The following is a 23102-nucleotide window of genomic DNA, read 5'->3' as shown; positions in this document are numbered from 1 at the left end:
CTTTCCATCTGCCCTTCCAGCGGCTTCATTGCTCGTGTCCTGTCTGGGAATTTAACTGCGATAAAGACGATAGTCCAAAATCTCCACCGGTGGACAGATTTATCCCGGTATATCACCCGCCCCTAGTTCCCTGGAGGGGAACTACTGACTACCGATGCATAAATGCGTCAGATGAAGCCAAACCCTGCCTATAGAACTAAAACCTAAAGAAGACTAAAACATGAAACTCAACTCGAACTTCATCGGCTGCCTCATAAGCACTGATTTGTCCTTCATGAAGTTCGCTTGCAGTGTTTATGTTGTTGTTCTAGCAGATGTTTGTCAGAAGTGTTTGTTTGTGAGGATCACTTGAGCGGTGTGTTCTGTGTGTGTCAGGTGACTGATGTGGCGTTGCGTTATCACTCCTGCGGCTCTGAGGACGGTGTGTCTTCTGTCCCGCGCTGCTGTCAGTCCCTGCTGGCGTCCGGCGCTGAAGCGAGTGTGTGTGAGCTGTGTGTCTCTCACTGCTGGGCTCTGGGTGTGTGTGTGGAGCACGTCCAGCTCTCCAGCGCCCCCTGCAGGAGCGTCCAGGGCTCATACAGTCCGTTCAGTCAGATCAGTGTGTGTTGCAGGAGCGTCCCGAGGCCCATCCCTGGCTCCATCCCTGGCTCCATCCCTGGCTCCATCCCTGGCTCCATCCCTGGCTCCATCACTGGCCTTCAGTGCCGAACCAACAACACGCTGCGCTTCTACATGCTGGACGCCGCACTGCACTGGACGCTGGCACAGAGACTCGGGGCGACCAATCACAGCGGCCGGCCCTTCATCACCATCATCAACCTCAGAGACGAGACGCACTACGTGCTCAAGCACACCGACTCGCTGGGTAAGAACACTGAACACACACGTCACACACACACACACACACACACACATAAACACTCTCACACACACGTCACACTGCACCAGTAATAACTGCTGTTCTCTCTGTGTCTGTGGAGCAGAAGATTTCATCCAGAACTTTAGCGTCTCCTTCAGTCCTTTACACAGACATCTGGTGGGAAACAAACAACATCAGCACACTCAGTCCCTCATACAGGAAGTGACCTCAGACAGCTTCCTGGACACCGTCATGGACTCCCAGCGGGTGAGATCAGCTCTTCTTTTAAATGCTTTTATTAACTTAAAGAGAGTACAGGGGATATATAACACACAATCAGCCTGATACAGCAGAGTAAATAAATTATTTAGAAAGGTCCGTTCACACCAAGAACGATGACTATATTAGCATCCACACGAAGAACGATGACTATATTAGCGTTCACACCAAGAACGATGACTATATTAGCGTTCACACCAAGAACAATGACTATAATAGCGTTCACACCAAGAACGATGACTATATTAGCATCCACACGAAGAACGATGACTATATTAGCGTTCACACCAAGAACGATGACTATATTAGCGTTCACACCAAGAACAATTACTATAATAGCGTTCACACCAAGAACAATGACTATATTAGCGTTCACACCAAGAACAATGACTATATTAGCATTCACACCAAGAACGATAACTATATTAGCGTCCACACCAAGAACGATGACTATATTAGCGTCCACACCAAGAACGATGACTACGTTAGCGTTCACACCAAGAACGATGACTATATTAGCGTCCACACCAAGAACTATGACTACATTAGCGTCCACACCAAGAACGATGACTATATTAGCGTCCACACCAAGAACGATGACTATATTAGCGTCCACACCAAGAACGATGACTATATTAGCGTTCACACCAAGAACGATGACTATATTAGCGTCCACACCAAGAACGATGACTATATTAGCGTCCACACCAAGAACGATGACTATATTAGCGTTCACACCAAGAACGATGACTATATTAGGGTTCACACCAAGAACGATGACTATATTAGCGTTCACACCAAGAACGATGTCTATATTAGCGTCCACACCAAGAACGATGTCTATATTAGCGTCCACACCAAGAACGATGACTATATTAGCGTTCACACCAAGAACGATGACTATATTAGCGTCCACACCAAGAACGATAACTATATTAGCGTCCACACCAAGAACGATGACTATATTAGCGTCCACACCAAGAACGATAACTATATTAGCATTCACACCAAGAACGATGACTATATTAGCATTCACACCAAGAACGATGACTATATTAGCGTCCACACCAAGAACGATAACTATATTAGCGTCCACACCAAGAACAATGACTATATTAGCGTCCACACCAAGAACGATAACTATATTAGCGTTCACACCAAGAACGATGACTATATTAGCGTCCACACCAAGAACAATGTCTATATTAGCGTCACACCAAGAACGATGACTATATTAGCGTCCACATCAAGACTATATTAGCATTCACACCAAGAACGATGTCTATATTAGCATCCACACCAAGAACAATGACTATATTAGCGTTCACACCAAGAACGATGACTATATTAGGGTTCACACCAAGAACGATGACTATATTAGCGTCCACACCAAGACTATATTAGCATTCACACCAAGAACGATGTCTATATTAGCGTCCACACCAAGAACGATGACTATATTAGCGTCCACATCAAGACTATATTAGCATTCACACCAAGAACGATGTCTATATTAGCATCCACACCAAGAACGATGACTATATTAACGTTCACACCAAGACTATATTAGCATTCACACCAAGAACGATGACTATATTAGCGTCCACACCAAGACTATATTAGCATTCACACCAAGAACAATGTCTATATTAGCGTCCACACCAAGAACGATGACTATATTAGCGTCCACATCAAGACTATATTAGCATTCACACCAAGAACGATGTCTATATTAGCATCCACACCAAGAACGATGATTATATTAACGTTCACATCAAGACTATATTAGCATTCACACCAAGAACGATGTCTATATTAGCATCCACACCAAGAACGATGACTATATTAGCGTTCACACCAAGATCAATGTCTATATTAGCGTCCACACCAAGACCGATAACTATATTAGCGTCCACATCAAGACTATATTAGCATTCACACCAAGAACGATGTCTATATTAGCATCCACACCAAGAACGATGACTATATTAACGTTCACACCAAGACTATATTAGCGTTCACACCAAGAACGATGACTATATTAGCGTTCACACCAAGACTATATTAACGTTCACACCAAGAACGATGACTATATTAGCGTTCACACCAAGATCAATGACTATATTAGCGTTCACACCAAGAACGATGACTATATTAGCGTCCACATCAAGACTATATTAGCATTCACACCAAGAACGATGTCTATATTAGCATCCACACCAAGAACGATGACTATATTAACGTTCACACCAAGACTATATTAGCGTTCACACCAAGAACGATGACTATATTAGCGTCCACACCAAGACTATATTAGCATTCACACCAAGAACAATGTCTATATTAGCGTCCACACCAAGAACGATGACTATATTAGCGTCCACATCAAGACTATATTAGCATTCACACCAAGAACGATGTCTATATTAGCATCCACACCAATAACGATGACTATATTAACGTTCACACCAAGAACGATGACTATATTAGCGTTCACACCAAGATCAATGACTATATTAGCGTTCACACCAAGAACGATGACTATATTAGCGTCCACATCAAGACTATATTAGCATTCACACCAAGAACGATGTCTATATTAGAATCCACACCAAGAACGATGACTATATTAACGTTCACACCAAGAACGATGACTATATTAGCGTTCACACCAAGAACGATGACTATATTAGCGTTCACACCAAGAACGATGACTATATTAGCGTTCACACCAAGACTATATTAGCATTCACACCAAGAACGATGTCTATATTAGCATCCACACCAAGAACAATGTCTATATTAACGTTCACACCAAGAACGATGACTATATTAGCGTTCACACCAAGAACGATGACTATATTAGCGTCCACACCAAGACTATATTAGCATTCACACCAAGAACGATGTCTATATTAGCATCCACACCAAGAACAATGTCTATATTAGCGTTCACACCAAGAACGATGACTATATTAGCGTTCACACCAAGACTATATTAGCATTCACACCAAGAACGATGTCTATATTAGCATCCACACCAAGAACAATGTCTATATTAACGTTCACACCAAGAACGATGACTATATTAGCGTTCACACCAAGAACGATGACTATATTAGCGTCCACATCAAGACTATATTAGCATTCACACCAAGAACGATGTCTATATTAGAATCCACACCAAGAACGATGACTATATTAACGTTCACACCAAGAACGATGACTATATTAGCGTTCACACCAAGAACGATGACTATATTAGCGTTCACACCAAGAACGATGACTATATTAGCGTTCACACCAAGACTATATTAGCATTCACACCAAGAACGATGTCTATATTAGCATCCACACCAAGAACAATGTCTATATTAACGTTCACACCAAGAACGATGACTATATTAGCGTTCACACCAAGAACGATGACTATATTAGCGTCCACACCAAGACTATATTAGCATTCACACCAAGAACGATGACTATATTTGCATCCACACCAAGAACAATGTCTATATTAGCGTCCACACCAAGAACGATGACTATATTAGCGTTCACACCAAGAACGATGACTATATTAGCGTTCACACCAAGACTATATTAGCATTCACACCAAGAACGATGTCTATATTAGCATCCACACCAAGAACAATGTCTATATTAACGTTCACACCAAGAACGATGACTATATTAGCGTTCACACCAAGAACGATGACTATATTAGCGTCCACACCAAGACTATATTAGCATTCACACCAAGAACGATGTCTATATTTGCATCCACACCAAGAACAATGTCTATATTAGCGTCCACACCAAGAACGATGACTATTATTAGCGTTCACACCAAGAACGATGACTATATTAGCGTCCACACCAAGACTATATTAGCATTCACACCAAGAACGATGTCTATATTAGCGTCCACAACAAGAATGATGACTATATTAGCGTTCACACCAAGAACGATGTCTATATTAGCGTCCACAACAAGAATGATGACTATATTAGCGTCCACAACAAGAATGATGACTATATTTGTAGGGGTGCGCCGATCCAATATTCGGTATCGGTATTAGTCCGATACTGGCCAAAATCACTGGATCGGATATTGCATGAATCGCGGGAGTATAACCCGATCCGATACGATCACGTCCCTTAGTCCTAAATTGTCATACAAATGCTTAACAACACCTGAGAGACATGCCGTAAAGAGAGATGAGCAACACGCGTCACGCAAGGTTGCCAGATTTTCACATACAAATCCCGTCCAATTGCTTCTTAAAAATAGCCAATCGCGTTTCGGGGTGGGAGAGACCGCGGACTTGGCAACACTGGCATCACGTGAACGGTAGCTATAGAGGTGAGTGAGGTAAGCCCTCTCAGCAATTAAGTTATCATGTCAGCTGTGTGGAGTAATTTCAAATAAGACGCGTTACGTTCATAATTAATAAACTACAGAACAGCGCGAGCAGGAAGCGGCGCGCCTCACGCGGGCACGGCTTATGCTCCGAGAACGGATTACTGCACTAGTGATATAAAACGCATCTTCCCCATGAACAACACAAAGTACACTCGCACATAACACACATACACAGGTCTGTTAACTTAAGCAATACTTTTAATAAGATAGTCTAATATTTTTCTGACTAACAAATTACTGACACAGTAAAGGGTAGATTTAAATAAATAAAAACGAAATTTAAATAAAGAAAAAAACGAAATTTAAATAAAGAAAAACGAAATTTAAATAAAGAAACGAAATTTAAATAAAGAAAAACGAAATTTAATTAAAGAAAAAAACAAAATGTAAATAAAGAAAAACGAAATTTAAATTAAGAAGAAACTAATTTTAAATAAAGAAAAAACGAAATTTAATTAAAGAAAAAAAAAACGAATTTAAATAAAGAAAAACGAAATTAAGTTAAATTAAAAACGAGATTAATTTAGATTGATAATAAGGGGTAAAAAGCTTAATACATTGTATTTCTATTATTCTATTTTCCACAATTATAGTGTTGAACATATTCAAGCGCGAATGAGAACCATTTCGAGGGGGATGCCATGTGCAAAAAAAAAAAAACCCACAAATATTCGAATGTCAAATTCTCAAATCGAATACCAACCCACTGAACGAATATTCGAATAGTCGGGTACAGCCCTATAGAGTTTTGTGTTACATCCAGTTTTTGGCACTGGAATTATAATTTTTGTTTTATTTGCACAGTTGCACTTTAAATTTCATTAATTGAATGGCGCTGAATAATTAAAAATGCTGCTACAAGTTCTGTTTAAAAATTGTTTTAATAAAAATTAAGCAGCAGTATTGCACAACCGAGTCATGTTGTGGGCTACTTATTTATTCCTTTAGGAAAGTGGAACATTTATTGCACTGTTTGAGCATGATGCTTTTTAGATGGCTAGTGCATCCTCCTGATAAATGTGTTATTAGCTTAATTAAGAAAAAAATATATGGTATTGTATCGGTATCGGTATCGACAGATACTCAATTGTGTTGTATCGGTATCGGTATCAGACATGAAAAAGTGGTATCGAGCCACCCCTATATATTAGCGTCCACACCAAGACTATATTAGCATTCACACCAAGAACAATGTCTATATTAGCGTCCACACAACAGGTTATAACTGTGATCTTCTCATCAGGACGTGCTGCTGTTGTATTATTCGACCTGGTGTGGCTTCTGCTCGCTTCTCAATCACGTGTTTCTTCAACTGGCCCGTCTGTTCCGGGGAAACGGCGCCCTCACGGTGGCCAGGTGTGGAACTGCACCTGCAAACACTTCACATTAGCTTCACATGACCGTATATTCAGCACTTACAGTTCCTCCACAGTAATAATCATGTTTGTTTATTACTGTTCTTGTTGTTTTCAGAGTGAATGTTGGCCGTAATGATCTGCCCTGGGAGTTTATGGTGGATCATCTGCCCTCCGTGCTGCTCTTCCCCCGACACAGGTTCAAAAACCCCATCATAAAGTGTAAAACTCTTTTCTGTACAGTGTAAATATTCTTGCACACGTTACTGTCTCCCGCAGGAAGCAGATGAGTGTCAAGTTTCCAGAAAACACGCCCATGACGGTTCCCAACCTGTTGCGGTTCGTTCTGCAGCACACTAGCCACGCCCCCTGGGAGGAGTCAGATAGTGGGGCGGAGTCAGCGTCCCTGCTGGGGGCGGAGCTTCATAGACTGCTGCGGGAAGTGTCAGGAAGACAGGAAGGGAAGTGTGAAGCTTCCTGATGATTGACAGACCGAGATCATGGCAGAATCTCACTAAACCGCTCAAGAACACGTCCAGCTCATATTTCATGTTCTGGTGATTAATAATGATTGTCATTACAGACTTGAGCGATCAATGAAGATGTTCCTCTGATTCTCAGCAGCACATTTGGACTTTATGAGGGTTTAAAGAGAAACACTGTTAAAAAAAAAAAAAAAGAAGTATTTCTGTTGGTTTTGCTGAAATTGTCTATTTTTTTCATGATCACTAAAGTATGGCATCTGGTGCAGTATTCAGGGATTTCTTGATTGTTCTCAGATTTGAAGGGTTAAATTAAAGTTTATAGTGTTAAATGTGATCCTCACTGACTGTTTTTTTTTATCATTTGGTTTCTCTTTACATTTGTGTAAATTGTTCTTGATCACTAAAGTCAATTTATTATCAGTTAATTAACATGCAAATAAATTACTTTCTATTTAATGAAATTTAATGATAAATGAAATTTAATTATATTTACATTTTATGCATGTTTTAAAAAATATTAAGTCTAACAATAAAACGTAAAATGTTAATGTAAGGTATTGTTAGAAACAAAACCAGAACAAGGTTAACATTTAGTTTTAGGTTTTAAAAAGCTGTAATAATTTAAATTACATTTTTCTAAAAATCAGCTAAAAATACTGTTATTCGTTATAACAATCAGGCACTAAAAAGCTAATATTATCGTTAATATTTAATGAATAAAAGTATATTTTAGATGTGCGCGAGAGACAAGATTCTCCCTCGCGCAGAAACCGTTAATCGTCGTCAATCACGCAGCGCGCGCAGTGAGTCTGACAGGAGCTTTTCTGAGGGAACTTTCACTTTTACGCGACAAAACAGCAATAGTCATTTTTCACTATAGTAACAGAGTAATGTGTCATTTCTTTTAGGTAAATGTAACATCATTATAGTAAATGATTTAATTTAAACGGTGAATTAGTTATGAAGAAATCTGGAGTCAACACATGGACGTGTAAAGCAATGCGAAGCTTTCTTCTATTCTTTTTAGAAAAGATCAGCCCTTCAGTCAATCCGTCTCAGGTTTGTTATGCAACCGGGTCACGTGACATCTGACACACACACACACACACACACACACACACACAGAGAGAGAGAGACAGGTAGAAACAGGTGTAGCCTACGGTCTCCTCCTTCAGGAAACACTTTAGATTGAAAGCAAGTTAAAACTTCATGGATGAGAAGACGCCATTTTGGAGACAGTAACTTTCACAAATTTCGCACTTCACGGTCAGTATTTGCTTCTGATATGTCATATTATTCATATTATTATTATATCTCGTGCGTCGTTAGATCTGTGTATCTTTATCTCGTTTTTTGGCTCAGTTTTGTTTGCAGAACAGAATAGCCACTAAACTAAACCGCCTTTATTTTTCCCTTTTCTGTAAGAAATAAGGTTTTATTTCATATTTCCCCATTCATGTATACGAAATGAGTTCATGATGTTCAAGTTTATTTGTCATGTGCATTAAGTTAGTGTCAGATTGTACATTGAAACGTGAGTCACGTGTGTTCCAGTGGCGGAGCTAGACTTTTAAAACAGGGGTGGCAACTGGCAAGGTATTATTTTGGGGGGTCAATATATACAAAGTGTTCAATTACACTAAAAATAAATTATTTTCCACAAAATGTATAGATTAAATTAAAGTTGTTTATTTTCCATTATATTGAGGTCTAGCCTATTTGACAACACAAGGAAAATTGCTTAAAGACGTCTAGACATGTTATGTTAAGTGCTAATAAATTGTAAGTCTACACAAACTTACTTCAGTACATCTCTACAGTCACATCTACTATCTCCACGGTGGTTTTATTAAGATTAGTTCAATATGCTGCATTACACGTGCCAATATGAATAAGCATACCAATGTCTGATTGTGGCTGAACATTTGCTAACGACATATTTTAAGCATCTTCACACAGGCGTGACAGTATTAGTCAGGGATGCAAACACATGTGGTCAAAAAAGAGAAAGGTTATCGAAGCCCTTGCCCCACGGCAAATATCCAGATACTTAATTGTGATGAATTTAATCCTTTGTAAGTTATTATTTTGCAGTGTAAGATTATGGTTAACACCTTTAAAAATTACATAAATGTATTATTATGTATTTTTATTAAACTTAGTGAGTGTATAAATCAGCAGCAAAAAGAAATTCTTGGAAAAAATATGCAGTAATTTTATAAACTCTAAACATGTTAATAAAAACAAATTACTATTAGAACTCTTATAAAATTCAATCAAGCAATCATACATTTCACAATTTTATATTTATATATGAATGTCAAGAATTCAGAAGTGTAGGCTACACTACACAGAAATAATATACAATTCAATTATGCTTGTTGTTTTAAATGTATTGAGCAGGCTAGGTATAAAAATATAGGCTAATAATCTTTCAGTGCGCAAAACCATGATAATATGAAACGCTTCAAAACAGAGCGCACAAAGCTCGTATGCGCATCGCGGGTGCAGAATGATGAGCTCAAAGCAACATGGAGTCACTCACAGCAAGTGCGCATTTAAAAGTTCACGGCGCAAAGCGAAGAATGTCGAGCGCACAAAACCTAGTGTATAATGTGAATATATCATATTGGAGGGAGTTTTACCGTGCATCCTGCTGTAACCGGACGAGGCGCGCGCGCTGTTTGAATAATGTTACGGAATGGATAATGATTGACAGCCGCAGAGGAAGGAGGGAAAACGAGTTTCCGTAAACTTTAATGATGTAAAGAGACTTCTGTCCCTCACATTAAGCTATGGAATGGCTTCAGATGACTTTGTCACCCAAACTGACGGAAAAAAACGGGAGGCGGCGAAAGCGTGCTGTTTGCATCCCTGATTAGTCAGTCAGTTTCACGGACTAGCAGAGGTGGGAGTAAGTCACTAAATTCAAGTCTCAAGTCAAGTCCAAGTCTTAACATTGCAAGTCAAAGTCAAGCCAAGTCATTCTGTTGTAAGGGTCAAGTCAAATCAAGTCAAGTCAAGTCAAGTCATACTCTTTGTCAAGTCAAGCCAAGTCGCAACTTAGTCATCAAGTCATACCAAGTCACACACAGGCTCGTTTTACACATTTTTTTAACTCTGGGACTTTTATTTCTTATTTAGACACAGAGGGCTGATGGGTAAAAAAAAAAAAAAAAAAACTTGTGTGTAATAAATAAAATATCGTTAAGAAGCACATTAAATGCTCTAAAATAAAAATAAATTAAATGACCACAAGTTAACAAGAATTAAAACTATTCCCATCTTGTGCTAGCCCTACATAGTTATTAACATAAACCAATTAATAATCTGAATGTAATTAATATTTTTAAGTCATATATAAATGAAACAGATAAGATTTAGGTAATTGTATTAATAAACTGAATGTGATACATATATGTCAGTCATATGTAAATGAAACGGGTAAGATTTATGTAAAAGTACACAGAAAAACGCCCATGTTAAATTAACACTTCTCAGTGTTCATATGTGTGCACACTACAAAGTTAAAGTACCATTGAAGCAGTGTTGAAGTTAATGAGATAATTAAGTGGTGATTGAGCATTAATTATGAACACCTGCTGTTAACAAGCAGAATCACTGAAGAACAGAGAAACACAAGAACTACAACTGACTTCAGCCACAGTCTTAGGGCGCTTTCACACTGGCAGTTTAGTGCGGACCGGGGCACGGTTCGCATGAAAAATCGCTAATGTGAACGCTGTCAACGGACCCGGGTGCGCAATAGAGTACCGAGCCCGAGACTACCTGGAGGAGGTGGTCTGAGCTCGGTTGCTCCCGAACCGTGGTGTGGTTCGCGTTAATGTGCAAGCAACACGGACTCGAGTGCGCGCTTGTTCAGGAAGTATAGTATCCCGCGCATGCGTATCACTGTCGATATCATTGTTTGATTGTGTTTGCGATGACGTAAGATCACTGCAAACGCACCTGGGTTCGATACAACTAATTGAGTGTGAAACCAGACCAACGCTGCGGGGGGCGCCGGGAACTAGCGCACTCGGGTTCGGACCGCAGCAAACGAACCCAGTGGAAAAACGCCCTTAGATGAAATCAACTGAAGAGAAAAGAAGATATTAAATCTGTGAAGATCTCAGCAGAGGAGGATTAAACAACCCAAACAGCTTTACCAGCTTCACCTATTACTAACCAGATTGACTTAATTTAATATCCGTTTTAATGAAATCAACAATTGTATTTTAAAGTCACCATGATGGTGGTTAGCATTTGCTTTACTTGGACTCTTGACCCTTAACTTTATAGTATTACATTTTCTTTGGCTGCTACATATAATCCTATTTTATTATAATTTTTATATAATTCCAAGTAGGGTTGTGAAATGAATAATCGCAATGCATCCAAAATAAAAGTTTGTGTTTACATAATATATGTGTGTGTACTGTGTATAATTTTATATATAAATAAATACACACGCATGCACATATATTCAAGAAATAGTTGCATACTACGTATATATTTATATGTAATTTATATTATATATAAATAACAAATTCTTCTTAACCCTCTGGGCTTCTTCGCCCGAAAACGGGCGAAAACTTGAACGTTTCGAATTGTTTAATTTTTTTGCTTCATCGGATGGGGGTGAAACTTGGTGACTTTTCTTTTATTACCTATATGAACACACAAAAAAATCAAGGAGATGATTCTGATATGTTAAAGGGTCGTAAAAAAAAAAAGTCACACTTAGCTTCCTCCCGCCTGAAAACGAAATACGAAAAAATAGGAAAACTCAGAGAAACTTTTGGTGGTACAAGCTACAGATCAGCCACTGTGCTGAAAAAAAGTGTACAGCAATGAAGGGGTGACACTCTAGAACATCAAGAGTGCAAAAAAGACACCCTCCCCCCCCACACACACACCCACACACACAAACACAGAAAATAAACTGGTAAGACTGAAACAGCAAATTTTGCCCCAAACTATATAAAAATTATATAATCATAATAACTCCAAAACTATAGCAAGGAGAGTCAAAAGGTAGGTATCGTTTGAAAGAACTCTTTTTAAAAATTTTGAAAATATAAATTACATTACATTTGGACATTGTCCCGCCAAGAAACGGTGGATAAAAGACAATATATATATATAATTTTTATAATGATTTTGCATATCTTTCATATTTGTCATGGAATAACTCAGGAAGGAAATAAGGTAGGAGGAAAATTCTTTTTTAGTGAAGTCCCCCTACATGTTAGCTGCATCTGGATAAAAAAAATAATATTTTTTGGATAAAGGAATCAAAAGTTACAGCATTTGGAAAAGAGACAGCCTTTTTGTACAGTCTTTGACACCCCCTCATGGGCAATTTTTTCTCCATGAAGAATATCTTGTCATAAAAGCAATAGATTATGTTAATTTTGGGCTCATTTTAATTGTAATAATATGCTGTAAAAAATGAAGTGCCATTTTCAATTATCTGAGAATGTTTCATGAGCTGTATGATGTTTTTGACACATTGCAGTACATTATTTTAGATTATGAAAAAAAGAGAAATTCTATGTATCAGCAAATAACTCAGCAATACTTAAGAGTTTTTCAAAGTGGATACATTCACTGTAAAGTTCAGACTCTAAGCTTTCAAATGACATCAACTTTGTGTTTATCAAGGCAAGATTTTTGAAAAATATGGTAATAAATATTTTCGCAGCTAGGTGGCGCCCTGGCGGTACACTTGGTTTTAGAGGGATTACTCAGCACTTGTTAGGAATTAATACATTTAATTAGATGCATTAAAAAGCTGAGATTCTAAGCTTTAAAATGATATATAATTTGTGTTGTTCCATTCAGTGGTTGATTAGTAATAAATTGTTTTCTTTCCGAATGGGAATAAATCAAATAAATAAATAAAAAAAGCTATAGGCCGCCTATGGGCGGTTATAGGACATGACACAAATTAATAAATTTTGAAGCCACTTGGTGGCGCTCTTCTCACTTGAAATATTTTTTTTTTTTAGGCCTGCACTCTAATTTGATGTGAAATGTTGCATTTATTGAAAAATAAAATAAAATAAATAAAATAAAAATATATATATTAATTCTAATGGAAAAAAATAGCTCATAAAAATTACATAATTAATGCAAAGTATCATAAAAAATTCTAAAAATTCTATATAATAATCAGAAAACATTATAGAACAAAACAATATTTGATTGGTTATCCTAGGACAAAGTTAAGTACAATTTTAAGGCTTCGCCCGTTTTCGGGCGGGAGGAAGCTAAGTGTGACCCAATTATGAAGAAGCCCAGAGGGTTAAATAATAGTGTGCATTTATATATACAAAAAAATTATACACAGTACACACATTATGTAAAAACACTCTTTTTTTGTTTGCCCACGCAGGAGCGTGTGCTCCAAGTGAGCTGCTACTTATCGCTCTGGGGTGCGTTTCCCGAAAGCATCGTTGGCCAACTATGGTCGCAAGTTCCGTCGTTACCAATAGAGTTCAATGGACATTGCGATGGACTTGCGACCATATTGGCCAACGATGCTTTCGGGAAACGCACCCCTGTTTGTTTGTTTGTTAGCAAAGGCTCCGAGCCATGAGGGAGGAGGGGCGGGGATGCAATGATAAGACGGTCGCTCGGATGGATCTCATCTCACCCATATGTACAAAAAAGTTTCCCCGCAAATAAGACTACTGGTACATTTAAAAAAATCTTGACATGCTTGTGTGTGTGTGCTGCGGTGGAAATGTTCGCAGGGGGAAATAAGGACCTGTGGCCACCGTAATAACTACTAATGATGCAAATTTCAAAATAAATAACCTAATCTTCCCTGGAAAGTTACAATATAGACTTAGATAACTTTTACTAGCAGTGATTTTAAATGGATTTCTCCAAATAGCATGCCAAACTTTACCTGTCGAGTAGAAACTTCGCGACTGAGGCATCAGTGGGAAGCCCAACCTGTGTGTTCAGCGCACGCCCTCGTGTGAATGAATCTCCCAAAAACACTCTGGTCTTGTTTCTCTCTTCTGAGGCCTTTGTCTTCTTCTCATACACTTCGTAGACACTTTTTCTCTTGCGACCCTCAGCCATTTTCAAAGGACCCGGTAAGAACGGGGAGCTTCAATGAATGGCTGAAACCGTAGCTCATCACACATATACACCTGAAAGTGCCTATATTACCAGAAAGCGCAAACTACCTAGGGACGAGCATGTACGACGGCCTTACGTAAACATATCACCAGAATGATTGACAATTAGGAGGACCAATAGTCTTGATGATCCACCCAGGAAAAGAACATCCTCCCCTATACCTTTTAATGCGGCCCGGTTCATGCATAAAAAATGTCTGTCAAAACCAACATAAGTTGAACGATGTTCACTAACCCAGCAAAGTTTTTCTCTTGGATTGGTGCTTATTCTGTTCAGCATGCAGTTTGAAGCATTTCACTCAGTTCCCTGATCATTACAATTTAATTTCAGTGAGTAAAGAACAAAATTATGTTTGCGTGCGTTATGTGTTAGGCACGTTATCATCTCTGACAGACAGCACGTTGAAGCATGATATTCTCCTTCTCGGAAAGTGTTGTCAAAACATCCGGTACTGTGGGTTTCTGACAGACATCGATGTCGTGATATTCAGATGATGTGAATTTGAAAACAGGACTGAACTATGTTTGATTTTGGGGTAATTATAAAACATGCTGGAGAATTTCGAAATGCTTTTTGCTTAGTTCATTAAACTTGTTTTACAAACTGACATGTTTGGCTTGTCAAAAACTTTACATTCAGCTGTCGCAAATTCGTAGACTGAAAATCAAGTAAATTTTTTACCAGGAAAGAAGTGGTTTTGATGCACAAAATTGTTTTTATTGTCTCCTAAAAGATTGTTATTTAAACCCATGAAAATGCAGGTCCTGTTGTAAACTAGATGTACCGCATGGCGGTACAAAATATGACCGCCGCTCAGGCCTGCACTGGCTTTCCACAAAAATAAATGACGTGGAGCAATTTGGCTGTATTGCGTGTTTATGTATATACCTAAACAAAGTAGTAGTATGTGCATGTCTGTCTGTGTGTGTGTGTATGTGTGTGTGTTTGTGTATGTGTGTGTGTGTGTGTGTGTGTGTGTGTGTGTGTGTGTGTGTCTGTGCGTGTATGTATGCGTGCGTACATGTGTGTGCGCGTGTGTGTTTGTGTGTGTGTGTCTGTGCATGTGGATTTGTATGTGTGTGTATGGGTGTGTGTCTGTGCGTGTGGATGTCAGTGTGTGTGCATGCTTGTGTTTGTTTGTATTCCTGCATGTGTGTGTGTGACAGTTAGGGTTGCCAACTTCAGAAAAGGAAAATGCGGGACAATCGTGGTTATTTATAGGAAAATGAGGGACACTCAAAATATGTGTACTGTATCACACAGTGTACGTCATTTCAGTGTCTGCAGTTAAGTTTGTGTTTAAAAGGTTATCAGACATAAACACATTTGTATTGCTTAACCTATTTATGTATTTAATTATAAAAATAATTTTAATGTCATAAATGAAAAAAGTCACATTAAAAACAAACCAAAGTTCAAAATACAGCTTACAGTTCAAAAGTTTGGGGTTTAGTAAGATAATTTTTTGGGAAAAAAAATAAAGAAAGTAATTGCCTACTTTTATTCAGCAAGGATGCATTACATTAATCAAAAGTGACAGTTAAAGAGCAACTTGCAGGTTAGAAGACCCAACAAGTCAATGTATAGAAAAATAATGTAGGAACTAGATTTTCTTTAAAAAAAACTTATAAATATGCTACAGTGGCTTCTGGAGTCGTTTTTGTGAGAAAATTTTACTTCCGCATCTGAAAATGGGCGTGACGGGCGAGAGTCGTGACGTAGCACGAGGGAGAGCGGTCGATTCAAACAACAGGGAAATATGGATTGCAATGACATTTCGGACACTGAGGAAATTGTTTACGGACCACAGCCATACAATTATGAGCCTGCTAGGCTGCCAAGAGAGCAGGGACAGGCTAGGATCAATGTTAGACAGAACATATTGGAACTTACAATAACAGAAACTAAGCTTTGATCAGGCGTTTGTCATGCTCATTAATATCCGCCCAGACTAACATTACGTGATATAACTTAGCAGTTTCTCATCGAGAGACAGAGAGATATTTATTCCTGATACATTTTTTGTTCCATAGGGGCTTGTGTGGGAAATGCGAGGCAATGTTTACAGCTGAGGAAAGTCAGTGTTGCAGGGAGGTGGATGCATACTGGGCCTTAGTGGAAAATGCCAAACTTCCATGGTTGCAGTTAGTGTTACTACAGTAAAGCCATGGTGAATGTTGCTGATCTGTGGACACTGGATAGTTCGTTCATTGCACAATGTTTATTCCTGGTTTTCACGTCAGCGCTCTGTTTGACCCGTTAATAACGGAGAAATGTGAATATTTCTCACTAGATCTCGCAGCGATGTTATTACTTCAGTGGCGAATTCTTTATTTACTGGATCTCGCAGTTAGGCTACAGTGTTGCTTGATCAGGCTCGCGCTGCACTGGTCCAAACTGATAAACGGTCCACACACAAACACAATAACGAGTAACTGTTAGCTCAGTTTCGTTCCGCTTACATTGCGTTTGCCAGTAGATGTTGTGCTCGCGCCTACATCCAGCGGGAGAACCCGAAGATGCGTGCACTGAAGGAACCGCACTAGCTCTGAGTCTCACCCGGTTCTTACTTCGGTATCCCATGTTGAACTCCTTCATATCGCCGGGACGATAATCCTCCGATCTGAAGTGAACGCTACACACGACCGCGTTTTCCGAAGCCGACGCGGAAGAGAAATCCCGTCTCTTCACCTGCACAACCCGCACCCAGGCACGAAAGATAGCACCGTCCTTTTTCCTGTTAGGAAACCGGTGGACTCGATGTCCTGACAGGCTGGAGTTTTTGCAAGCTCCACAAACACAAAAATTTACCATGACGATGATAAACTGAAATACAAAAACTACTGAAAACACACTGACTCACGACCGCTCTTACTGAATACCAACCTACTCTGCACTGAGCTGCGGCAGAGCACAGCACACGTCTCCCTCGTGTGACGTAAAATGACGCGGTGTTGAAAAAAAGCGGTTTGTACGAGCAGTCAAAGAAACGATCACTTTATCTACTAAATTGGTGTCATTATGTCCTTTTAAAACATTTTAAATCCTGCATTATCTTTTCATATGGTATTTTCATACACGGTTATATATTCATTTAGATTTTTTTTTACCTGCAAGATGCTCTTTAAGATAATGTTACAAAAGCTTTCTATGTAGGCTACTTTCTAAAAGCTTTAAAACATTAATAATAATCATAAATGTTTTTTGAGCATATTATTCCCTCAGGTAGATTACATGTTTTCTTGCGTGGCTGGATGTTAGACTCATGAACAATAATCACGTTGTTTGCATTCGCCAAAATTGATTAGACGAAATCAAAACGTGGACAGTGAAAGGAAATTACCGTTAGCGCGAGACGAGTCCGGCTTGAAGCGGAAGCGACCAGACGGCAGAGGATGTTCGCAAATCAAACAATGATTTGTCTCAAAACAGTGATTAAAAAAAGCTGTGATTGGATGATGACAGGTGTCGGTGATCATTCTCAAGTGTCGTGGTCAGCACTGCTGCTGTTGCTGTTGTATCAGTCAGTGGTTTATCAGCTTGTCAAAAAACGGGACACGGGAGGTCACGCACGGGACAAATAAATTAGGCCCAAAATACGGGACGTCCCACCTAATTCGGGACAGTTGGCAACCTTAGTGACAGTATCATCCTAAACCAGCAACCCTTCGCCCCCGGGTTTTTTGCTAAAAACTTTGTTTATGAAAGAATTGTTTTCAGATTTAGATACTGCCCTCATGAGAAACAATCAATGGTGAAACATTTATCTCACGCACAACAAACGTATGAATGTTGTGGACTGTCATATATGTGGATGTATTGTGTGGCCGTTGGGCATCCGTAGTCGTCACGTGCAACGAGAGTGAGGAGGACAATACAAAGTGACTGGCATCTGAGCAACAGTTCTGAGTCCTCTCGTCATTATAAAACTAGGCATGGACGAGGTGAAGAACACAAGCTACTGCAGTCTGACTCTCTTTAAACTCATCTATTTTATTTTTCTCTCTTAGAGTTTTACTAGTAAAGCCTGACCATCCCACACAGTGTTTGACTAAATCAGATGAACTTTTCGCATGGTGGTTGAAGGGAAAAGGTAACATTATTATTATTTTAATTGGTGCAATTACCTTTTGCACATTTATAAAGAAGAAATTATGGATATATTGTCTTGTTTTCTGTGTTTCTATATCCAGGCCAGGTGTCAGTTCCTCATTACAGAGGAAAGAGAGAGAGTTTCATTGGAAATGATGCAGGAGACTCAGAGATCTTCATCTCCAGATCCCAGCTGTGTGTTTCTGAAAAGCAATCAATCCTTACCTCATCCTCCTAATCCCAGTGATAAACAAGTGACCTCTGACCCCAGTGATGAACCAGTGACCTCTGACCCCAGTGATGAACCAGTGACCTCTGACCTCAGTGATAAAACAGTGACCTCTAACCTCAATGATGGGCCAGTGACCTCTGACCCAATGTGAGTGTGAACATGTTGCTAGTTGGTGATTTAACTGTAACTAGTGAGTGAAACTAGGAGATGACAGTTCTTGTGAGAGCAATAACACAGTGGATGCACTCTGTTAGATGGGTTTTTATTTTTGTCTTTACTTCAAATCAATGGACAAAATTTAAAAATAACACAATGAATATCTGAAAAATACAAGACTGCCATCTGTACTGATTTCCTTTATTTTATCATATTTTTCATCTGTTTTTTTTTCTCAGCAGAGTTTATAGAGATGATCAGACTGGAGAGCAGGATTCTCCTCAGCCAGTGAATGATGAACTACAGAGAGTCAAACACAGACACAAAGCCAGCATGAAGAACAAGTATGAGAGATTATTTGAGGGACTGAAACTCCAAGAGAATGAAACCCTCCTGAACAGGATCTACACACAGCTCTACATCATAGAGGGAGAGAGAAAAGGAGTGAATGAAGCACATGAGGTTTTACAGATGGAGAAAACAGCCAGAACACAACACTCACAAGACACTCAAATCTACTGCAATGACATCTTTAAAGCCTCTCCTGAACCAGGACGCCAGGAGAAAGAGCAGATCAAGACTGTTCTCACTAAAGGCATCGCTGGAATCGGGAAAACCGTCTCTGTGCAGAAGTTCATTCTGGACTGGGCCGAGGGAAAAGACAATCAGGATGTAGATTTCATGTTTGTGCTTCCATTTCGAGAGCTGAACTTGATCCGAGATCATCAGTACAGTCTTCACAGACTTCTGCTGGACTTTCATCCTGAACTTCAAGATCTGGACTCAAAGATTTATGAGGAGTGTAAAGTTGTGTTCATCTTTGATGGTCTGGATGAAAGCAGAATCACACTGAGGTTTTCAGACGCTCAGGAAGTTTCTGATGTGACTGAGACTTCATCAGTGGGTGTGTTGATGTCAGAGCTCATGAAAGGAGATCTGCTTCGCTCGGCTCTCATCTGGATCACCTCCAGACCAGCAGCAGCCAATCAGATCCCCTCCAAATACATCCACCGTCTGACAGAGATTCAGGGATTCAATGAGCCTCAGAAGGAGGAATATTTCAGGAAGAGAATCAGTGACGAGCATCAAGCCAGCAGAATCATCTCACACATCAGAAGAGCAAGAAGCCTCCACATCATGTGCCACATACCCGTCTTCTGCTGGATCTCCTCCACTGTGCTTCAGAAGCTCCTGGAAGAAGATCTGAGTGCAGAAATCCCTCAAACTCTGACTGAAATGTACATCCACTTCCTGCTGATTCAGATCAACATGAGGAATCAGAAGTATGAAGAGAGAGATCCAGAGAAACTCCTGCAGTCCAACAGAGAAGTGATTGTGAAACTTGCTGAAGTGGCTTTCCATCAGCTGATGAAGGGCAATGTGATGTTCTATGAGGAGGACCTGATTGAGAGCGGCATAGACGTCACTGACGCCTCAGTGCATTCTGGGATTTGCACTGAGATCTTTAAGGAGGAATCTGTGATTCATCAGAGGAAAGTCTACAGCTTCATTCATCTGAGCGTTCAGGAGTTTCTCGCTGCTTTCTATGAGTTTTACTGCTATTTAATGAAGAACAAGGAACCACTGCAGCTTCTGGGTGAATTCAGGTCTGATGAAGAAAGTGATTCTGACTCTGTAAATGGATCTGATGAAGTCTCTCTGTGTGATCTACTAACATTAGCAGTATATGAAGCCCTTGAGAGTGAGAATGGACGGCTGGATCTGTTCCTGCGGTTCCTGCTGGGCGTCTCACTGGAGTCCAATCAGAGACTCTTACAGGATCTACTGACACACACAGAGCACAGCTCAGAGAGCATCAGGAGAACCACACAGGACATTAAAGACATGATCAAAGATAAGCGGAACATGAATCATCTCTCAGCTGATCAATCCATCAATCTGTTCCTCTGTCTGTTGGAAGTGAAAGATCAGACTCTGTCCAGAGAGATTCAGGAGTTTGTGAAATCAGACAAACACTCAGAGGAGGAACTCTCTCCTGGTCAATGCTCTACAATCGCCTACATGCTTCAGATCTCAGAGGAGCCGCTGGATGAGCTGAACCTCAAGAAATACAACACATCAGCTGAGGGTAGAAGAAGACTGATACCAGCTGTGGTCAATTGCAGAAAAGCTTTGTGAGTGTTTAATCATTAATAGCTAAAGAATCCTTTTTAATAATGCATCTTACATCTTTACAGGGGTCATGATATGGAGTGTGTTTACATTATTTTAATATATTCCGATCGGGTATCAGTCAGACGAGATCCAAATCCGATATTGTGCATAAACTATTCTGTGTTATTGTTAAGTAGGGGTAGGCGATATGGAAATAATATCATATCACGATTTTTTCAGAAAGAATCATGATTCACAATTTTATTACATTCTTTTTCATGTTGCTTTTTAAGACTATTTTGCAAATTACTGAGCCGCAATACAGGTAAACTTATATCCCCATTTAAAAAATATAGTCCTACAAGGTAACAAAACATAAAAGGGGAAAAAATGAAAGACTACACTCACCTAAAGGATTATTAGGAACACCATACTAATACTTTGTTTGACCCCCTTTCGCCTTCAGAACTGCCTTAATTCTACGTGGCATTGATTCAACAAGGTGCTGAAAGCATTCTTTAGAAATGTTGGCCCATATTGATAGGATAGCATCTTGCAGTTGATGGAGATTTGTGGGATGCACATCCAGGGCATGAAGCTCCCGTTCCACCACATCCCAAATATGCTCTATTGGGTTGAGATCTGGTGACTGTGGGGGCCATTTTAGTACAGTGAACTCATTGTCATGTTCAAGAAACCAATTTGAAATGATTGGAGCTTTGTGACATGGTGCATTATCCTGCTGGAAGTAGCCATCAGAGGATGGGTACATGGTGGTCATAAAGGGATGGACATGGTCAGAAACAATGCTCAGGTAGGCAGTGGCATTTAAACGATGCCCAATTGGCACTAAGGGGCCTAAAGTGTGCCAAGAAAACATCCCCCACACCATTACACCACCACCACCAGCCTGCACAGTGGTAACAAGGCATGATGGATCCATGTTCTCATTCTGTTTACGCCAAATTCTGACTCTACCATCTGAATGTCTCAACAGAAATCGAGACTCATCAGACCAGGCAACATTTTTCCAGTCTTCAACTTTCCAATTTTGGTGAGCTCGTGCAAATTGTAGCCTCTTTTTCCTATTTGTAGTGGAGATGAGTGGTACCCGGTGGGGTCTTCTGCTGTTGTAGCCCATCCGCCTCAAGGTTGTGCGTGTTGTGGCTTCACAAATGCTTTGCTGCATACCTCGGTTGTACCGAGTGGTTATTTCAGTCAAAGTTGCTCTTCTATAATTCTTTAGGTGAGTGTATGTCAAAGTACGTTTTCGAGCATATTTTAATGAAGTGTATATTTAATGGAAGTGCAATTGTGCAAAGTAAGAACATTCAACAGGACTTGCATTACAATCAAAGACTTCTCATCACAAAATGAACATTGTTTTTAAAAAAATCTAACATTGGCAACAGTTGTAACAGTCACTCTGAGTAAAACCCATGTCAGCATTTTTTTTCTCTTTCTATTTTTTTGAGGTAGCATCTAGCATGAAATATAGATAAACAAACAGATGAAGCAAAAACAAGTTAACCCTCTGGGCTTCTTCGCCCGAAAACAGGCGAAAACTTGAACGTTTCGAATTGTTAAATTTTTTTGCTTCATCGGATGGGGGTGAAACTTGGTGACTTTTCTTTTATTACCTATATGAACACACAAAAAAATCAAGGAGATGATTCTGATATGTTAAAGGGTCGTAAAAAAAAAGTCACACTTAGCTTCCTCCCGCCCGAAAACGAAATACGAAAAAATAGGAAAACTCAGAGAAACTTTTGGTGGTACAAGCTACAGATCAGCCACTGTGCTGAAAAAAAGTGTACAGCAATGAAGGGGTGACACTCTAGAACATCAAGAGTGCAAATAAGACACCCTCCCCCCCCCACACACACACACACCCACACACACACAGAGAGAAATGAACTGGTAAGACTGAAACAGCCAATTTTGCCCC

At 39.6% G+C, this 23102-nt stretch overlaps 2 protein-coding genes across 4 annotated transcripts in view; both read left to right on the top strand.

Moving 5' to 3' along the window:
- LOC308687563 (thioredoxin domain-containing protein 11-like) overlaps positions 1 to 7735 on the top strand; it is a 29042-nt gene extending 21307 nt beyond the window's left edge. For both annotated transcript variants that reach the window (XM_081360176.1, XM_081360177.1), the window contains exons 8-12: positions 376 to 865; positions 984 to 1126; positions 6805 to 6917; positions 7035 to 7115; positions 7196 to 7735. In XM_081360176.1, coding sequence (XP_081216302.1) covers positions 376 to 865; positions 984 to 1126; positions 6805 to 6917; positions 7035 to 7115; positions 7196 to 7397 — 1029 coding nt within the window. In that variant the 3' untranslated portion in view covers positions 7398 to 7735. The remainder of the gene's footprint in view (positions 1 to 375; positions 866 to 983; positions 1127 to 6804; positions 6918 to 7034; positions 7116 to 7195) is intronic.
- An 11023-nt stretch (positions 7736 to 18758) lies between these two features.
- Positions 18759 to 23102, top strand: part of LOC308687551 (NACHT, LRR and PYD domains-containing protein 1 homolog) — a 75445-nt gene continuing 71101 nt past the window's right edge. For both annotated transcript variants that reach the window (XM_081360154.1, XM_081360153.1), the window contains exons 1-2: positions 18759 to 19030; positions 19282 to 21174. In XM_081360154.1, the coding sequence (XP_081216280.1) occupies positions 18804 to 19030; positions 19282 to 21174 (2120 nt within the window). In that variant the 5' untranslated portion in view covers positions 18759 to 18803. The remainder of the gene's footprint in view (positions 19031 to 19281; positions 21175 to 23102) is intronic.

This window comes from Scardinius erythrophthalmus, assembly GCF_964197995.2.
Source record: "Scardinius erythrophthalmus genome assembly, chromosome: 3".
NCBI lineage: Eukaryota > Metazoa > Chordata > Actinopteri > Cypriniformes > Leuciscidae > Scardinius > Scardinius erythrophthalmus.
The sequence above is the reverse complement of the archived record's forward strand: the minus strand, read 5'-3'. Positions and strand labels throughout refer to the sequence as shown.